The sequence below is a fragment of the Bos indicus x Bos taurus genome, chromosome 13 (assembly GCF_003369695.1).
Source record: "Bos indicus x Bos taurus breed Angus x Brahman F1 hybrid chromosome 13, Bos_hybrid_MaternalHap_v2.0, whole genome shotgun sequence".
Lineage (NCBI taxonomy): Eukaryota > Metazoa > Chordata > Mammalia > Artiodactyla > Bovidae > Bos > Bos indicus x Bos taurus.
In genome coordinates, this window is record NC_040088.1 from 22365000 (window position 1) to 22371636 (window position 6637).

Here is a 6637-nt window from a genome sequence, read left to right on the forward strand (position 1 = left end):
AACCACATTCTGTTCCTTCAGACTGGAATGCCCTTCCCTCTACTCATCTTTCAAGATGCAACTCAGGTGCCTAGGTACCAGACATTGTTATGAGCTCTGTACATGTATTATCTCAGTGGTCCTCAAGCTTTAGTGGTGTGTAAATTCACCTGGAAGACTTGTTAAACCGTAGCTTGCTAGGATTCACCCCCAGAACTTTTGATTCACTGAATTTGGATTGACCTTGAGAATTTGCATTTCTAACAAGCTCTGGTTATTGGACCACCTCTCAGGTGGGGAAGCTGTCCAGGTTCTGACCCCAGGACATTGCTTCAAGACATTCTGTCCCCAGCTTCAGAGCTCAGCAACCTGCAGATGGTATGGTTGATCAGTTCCCCACATAGCTGGCTAAGATCCAGCTACATCCTTGGGCCCACAAGGCCTCAGACTCCCACTTAGGTCTCCTGCTGCCCACACCCCTGCCTTGATCTGCAGCCCGATAAAGGCTGATCCACAGGCAACAAGACCCAGTGTGCTTGGTTCCTCTTCTCTTGTGCTCTCCCCAGTGGTTCCCTGCCCCCTCCAGAGCCCTGTGGCCATGACACAGCTGCTTCTGCTTCTTGTGGCTCTCCTGGTCCTGGGTCATGTGCCGACAGGTAACATCACTTGTGTGTGTGTGTGTGTATGTGTGTATAGAAATGAAGGACAGATTCTCAGCTGCTGGGGGATAGAGGAGGCCTGGATCAGTGTTTAAGTTCTGGCCTCACCACTGACTTTGCTGGGCAGTTTAGAGTGAGTTGCTAAATCAGACTGCACTTCAGTTTCCTCAGTTTAAAAATGGGATTCACTCAACAAATATTCATTATGAAAATATTTACTGTGTGCCAGGCACTATTACAATTTCTGGGAATCAAGCAGTGAAAGCAAACAAGGTTCTTGCTTTCATGGAGCTGATATTTTAGTCAGTAGAGACAGAAAATAACCAAATAAACATATAATATGTTAGGTAGAGATAAGTACTATGAAGAATAAAAGAGAGACAAGGGGCTAGTGCGTCAGGTGCATGGGGAGAGTGATGAAGAGCTGATGGGGTGGTGAGAAAGGGCTCCGATCCTTTTTTTTTAAAAAAAAAAGCTTTTTATTTTGGAACATTTCAAGCTTACACGAAAGTAGAGAGAGTGATACAATGAACAAGGCAAGTTAAAAATCTGTTTATTATGGAAAAATTTAAACTTATACAAAAATAGAAAATAATGTAGTGTTTTTAAAAGAACCCGTTTTATTTTTAGAAGCTTTCAAGCATAAAAAAAAAATAGTATAAAAACTCACATGTATCTATCACCCAACTTCAACAGTTATCAACTTGAACCAGCGCTGTTTTGTTATTCATCTGCTGCTTCTTCCTCAGTGAACTATTTTGAAGTGAATTTCAGATCTTTTATATGAGGGAAGCATGAGCAGAGATCTGAGTACAGTGAGAATACAAAGGAGATCATTGCAGGCAGAAGGAGCAGCAAGAACCAGGGAGGCAGGAGGCGATAGGTGTGCTGGAGGAGAGGTGAGGAGGCCAGGGAGGCCAGGGTGAGGGGCACAAGGAGAGTGGAGAGGGGTGAAGTCCAAGATATGAGGAGGGGACAGCAGATCATAGAGCAGAAAATAATAACCTCTGTATCTCAGGATTGTTGGAAGGTTGAAATGCAATGATATACGAAGAGCAGTTGTTGTAGGAACTGCCTCCCTTGAGAGTCAAGGTCTTGCATTCTGGTTCCAGACTCACCACTTACTGGTGAGGAGTCTGGAAAATCCCTCCCCTTCTTTATCTGGAACCAGAAGGGTTGGCCAGAGTGAGCCCTGGGTGCTCCAACTCTCTAAGCTGTCATTCTGATAAACCTTTCCATTTATTGAACATGTACTGTGTGCCTGGCACTGTGCCCTCTGAAAGAGAGGTGTACAGATGAGGAATCTGAGGCCAAGGTCACTTATCTGGGAAATGGCAGAGCTAGTATTTGGACCCAGGGAGTCTGAGCTGGGTTCACACCAAACTGTTAACCATTGCACTGCATGCCCCCTTCGGAATGTGGGTTCTTTGCCTCATAGAAATTTTGATACCAGCTCTGTATCATTGTAAAATTCTCTACCTTGGCAGGACGTGATGGGCTGAATAACACTTACGGGTAGGCCCAGGGGATCATGGGAGATTCCTTGGGATGTCTTTTAATCCAGAGAGAGGCAGGCAAGCTTTCCCCCTCCACCTCCCACTCAACCTCAGTTCTTCTGAGTTTCTGGGTCATATATCTGGAAATAGCGCTGTAACAGGCCCATCTAAGTGGTCCTCCTCTTTCCTCCCTTCCCACACCTGTCCTAATTGCATCACAGCACCCTGATCACTTATTTCAGGACACTTACTGCAACTCTACTTACTGTATATATTTGCTTGAGTTTTCATCCCCTTTTCCCAGTTGACTGACAGTTCCTTGAGGGCATGGCCACGTTGTCCCTGTACTCCCAATGCCCCATGTTTGTTGAATGAATAAACGAAGGAGCTGCCCCTCATCCCCCATGCTATGACCAAAAACCCTTGGAAGGGATATTGACCCAAAGTCTTAACTTTCTCATGGCCTATTTTTTTGGAAATTTCTTCACTAAATCCTAACATTAAAAAGGTCCCTATGTATAAAATACAGTTTGAATAATGGTTACAAATGTGGATTCTGGAGCCAGACAGCTGTGTGACCTGGGACAAAGTTGTTAACCTTTCTGTGCCTCAATTTCCTTACTCATATACTGGGAATATAACAAGACAAACTGTAATCTAATACTGCTGTTATGAAAAGTGCTTAGAGTGTATTTGGGGTGTGGGTTAATGTGGACGAGAAATTCGTCTTTGACTTGTAACCAGTGGTCTAAATTGTGACGAATGGGTTAAACTGGACTGAGATTGTGGTTTAAATTGTAACAGGTTGTCTTATCTATGACTCATGGTCTAGCCTGTTACCTGTAGTCTGACCCTTGACCTGTGGTCACAGCTCAACTTATGACCTGAAGGCTGCTCTATGAGCACAGTCTAAGAGCTAACAGTGGGCATGTGTTCTACCTTGTGGTCGGTGGTCTAATCGGTGACCCTGTTCTGTAGTAACATCTGCGACCAGTGATCTAACCTGCACCCCCTGGGTGGTTCTGTGACCCTGGGCCTTCCTCTGCACAGGGAGAAGTGAATTCAAACGATGCTGGAACGGCCAAGGGGCCTGCCGGGCTTACTGCACGAAGTACGAAGCCTACATGCACCTGTGCTCGGATGCCACCTTGTGCTGTCTGCCTTACGGACTCAAGCCTGTCAAGACTGAAAAGGTCTAGCTGGTTCTGGGACTGACACCCTTGCCCTCCAGTAAAATGCAAGCTGCCAGTTGTGTCCTCTTGTCATTGCCTCGCCACCCTCAGGGCTGGAGTGAGGGGTGTGGGAGGTCCAGAGTGTGGGAGGGATGGAAGGATGGTTGATGGAAGGAAGTGTATTGCCCAAGGAGAGTGGGCACTAATAGCCACTGTAAATGGTTCCGGTCCAGCCTGTAACACTTTCACTCTAACTCTGGAAAAATTACTCAGCTTCCATAAGCCTTTCCAGACTCCTCATCTGTAAAATGGGGATAATGATACTATCAGGAGGTTAGGAGTTTATAGAAGGGATGCAAAAAAGAAAGGTAGAGTTAATAGTAATGATAACAAGAGTTAAGTAATGGGAATAATTAGTAAATAATAGAGTTAACAACAAGCTTCTGGTGTTCAGAATGGGATAGTACATTTGGGTTGAAGGGCAGAGCCTGCTGAGAGCGAAAGGATTTTTCTATGTTTGTTTATCTTCTATGTTAATATTTCAAGAGTCTGCTCAGATGGAAAGGACCATGAGGATTTTCTGAAAGCAAAGTCCAATGCAGGGGACACGGGTTCAATTTCTGGTCAGGGAACTAAGACCCCACATGCTGCAGGGCAACAAAGCCCAGTGAGCTGCAACTAGAGAAGCCTGAGTGCCATGTGCATGGAAGACTCAGAACAACCAAAAACAACAACAATAATAATAATAATAAAAACCAAGACCTGCCCCCTCCTGCCCCCAAACCCCTAAAGTACTTAACCTCAGAAGACATTTGAAGCCTGGAGCCTGAGCATAGTCTTGGCGGCTTCCTGCTGTGCCAGGTATTAACTCTTTAATTTCTGGTATGAGAGGGATCTGGGAATCCCTGGACCAGACACAGGAAGCTGCAAGTGAAGGGGGTGACACTCGAGGGCTTGGGATGGTAGCTTTTACCAACCAACCAGGAGGGAAGCAATGCGTTATTTAATAACAAAGCATACCACCAGAACATCAGTCCTCACCCTGCACCTTCCTTAGTTTCTGGGTGGTCCAGACCAGAGGTCCCCAACCTCATTGGCACCAGGGCCCAGATTCACAGAAGACTAGGTTTTCCATGCATGACGAAAGGGCTGGTTTCGGGATGGTTCAAGTGAATTACATTTATTATGCCGCTGAAGATCTGACAGGAGGTGGAGCTCTGGCAGTGTTGTGAGCGATGCAGGGGTAGCTGTAAACACAGATGAAACTTGCTAGCCCGTTGCTCACCTCCTGCTGTGTGATCCGGTTCCTAAAAGGCCACGGACTGGTACTGGCGCGAATCTCTGGCCCCGGGAATCAGGGACCCGTGCTCTAGACATTGAACCTATTGCCAGTGGGCCTGTTTTAGAACCCAGTGTGGTAGAGGTGAGGTGGGCATGGTGTCTAGAGCCTAGAAAGAGGATAAGAATCCCAGACATGGCCACAGGACCACAGAGATCTGACATGGAATGGGGGTCAGTCTCCTGTTCTGCCCCCAGGCCTCAGTGAGTCTGAGAGAGGCCAGAACAGTTCACCAGCAACTTGACTTAAGTGGGAAGCAGTGGATGTTTTCGATGACAGGCCCAAACTCTCCAGACTCCAGCGAATGCCGGCCAGCACCAGACCAGAGAACCTCCTCGCTCTTACCCTGCCATTGTGTTTGGGAGGAGCAGGGAGACAGAGGAAGAATCCAAAACCCCGAGAAATTTTACCAAAGAGACTAAGTCCCTAAGAACTCAAGAAACCTCAGGAGACTATTTAAATTGTTGAATTAAACTGGATTGAACTAAATTTAGATCTGCACTCAGACTCCCCGGCCCTCCCTCTCACCCTCCCCGAGTTGTTTTACAAAGAATACAGAAGCTGTGTTTTCTTTGTACACTCTCAGACATAGTACAAGGGAATTTGTGACTTTTCTTGGAGGGAAGATGGTGATGATTTCTAAGTGAGGAGTCAGACAGACTCAAGTTCATACTCTGCCACGTATAGGCCACAGGCTGTGCCAGTGGGGCGAGTCACTTCCCCTGTCTGATACCAGGGACCTTCCATGCAAGATGGGCATAATGACAGCTTTTTGTGGGGTAGCTGTGGGGTCAGAGTGGATTGTCTGGCCCTTCATAAGTGCTCAGCAAATGAAAGCTGCAGCAACCACTATCGCTTCTACGGAGCGAGAAACACGGCACTGGCCTTCTCCATTGAATTTCAGACCTACCGAAAATCTGCAAGAACAGTACAAAGAATTCCCATAGATCTTTCACCCAGATTTCCCAAATATGAATATTTTACCACTGTAACCTTTTCATTTCCTCCTCTATATATACACGTATATATATGTATAAATATAGGCGGGCATGCTAAGTCCCACCTCCTTGAGACCGCATGGACTGTAGCCCTCCAGGCTCCTCTGTCTATGGGATTCTTCAGGCAAGAATATGAGAGTGGGTTGCTATGCCCTCCTCCAGGGAATCTTCCTGACCCAGGGATCGAACCCATGTCTTTATGTCTCCTGCATTGGCAGGTGGATTCCCTACAGCTGAGGCACCAGGGAAGTCCTATGTTGAGTCTTTTTGTTGAATCATGTAGGATCTTTCATTGAGGTGCATGGACTCTTGGGTTTATTTGTGGGTTTATTTGCTCTGTGGCATGTGTGATCTTAGTTTCCCAACCAGAGATCAAACCTGTGTCCCCTGCATTGCAAGGTGAACTCTTAACCACTGGACCACCAGGGAAGCCCCACAAATATAGTTTATATAAGTGTGTGTATGTGTGTGTGTGTATATATATATATATATATATATATATATATATATATATATCAGATATGACAGCCTTTTATAGAGAAATAGTTTTGGATTTTTCCTAGAAGCCAAAGGCATTTTCTTACATAACCACAGTACAATTATAAAAATCAGGCCATTAACATTCACAAATTTCTGTTGTCTAATCTTGATCTACAGAAAACCCCTGGATCACACATTCCATTCAGTTGTCATGTTTCTTTGATCTCTTTTAATCTGGAACAGTTCTTCATTCTTTCATGACATTGATGGTTCTGAGGCATCCAGGCCGGTTGTTTTGTGAAATGTCCCTCAGTTTGAGTTTGTCTGATGTTTCCTTATGATTGGCTTCAGCTTTGGCAGTTTTGGTGGGAATTCTACTGAAGTGATGCTGTGGGTCTTTCAGTCATGTCAGAGGGCAGCCATTGTCCTTCCAAGACTGAAACAGGACAAAACAGATGAGACGTTTCTGAAGTTTACACACGTGCAGGGCTATTTCCCACCTGGTGTCCTAACA

General features: G+C 45.7%; 1 protein-coding gene across 1 annotated transcript; it reads left to right on the top strand.

Moving 5' to 3' along the window:
- The first annotated feature begins 463 nt into the window (after positions 1–463).
- On the top strand, positions 464–3382 carry DEFB124 (defensin beta 124). The gene is made up of 2 exons (XM_027558168.1): positions 464–635; positions 3185–3382. Exons 1-2 carry the CDS (start codon positions 578–580, stop codon positions 3331–3333), a joined length of 207 nt encoding a protein of 68 aa, XP_027413969.1. The 5' UTR covers positions 464–577; the 3' UTR covers positions 3334–3382.
- The last annotated feature ends 3255 nt before the right edge of the window (positions 3383–6637 follow it).

Excerpts from the sequence above, each read along its gene's own strand:
- DEFB124 (XM_027558168.1), top strand. The coding sequence starts at position 578 with ATGACACAGCTGCTTCTGCTTCTTGTGGCTCTCCTGGTCCTGGGTCAT. Across the intron at positions 636-3,184 it reads CCTGGGTCATGTGCCGACAG|GGAGAAGTGAATTCAAACGA; the intron begins GTAACATCACTT and ends TCCTCTGCACAG.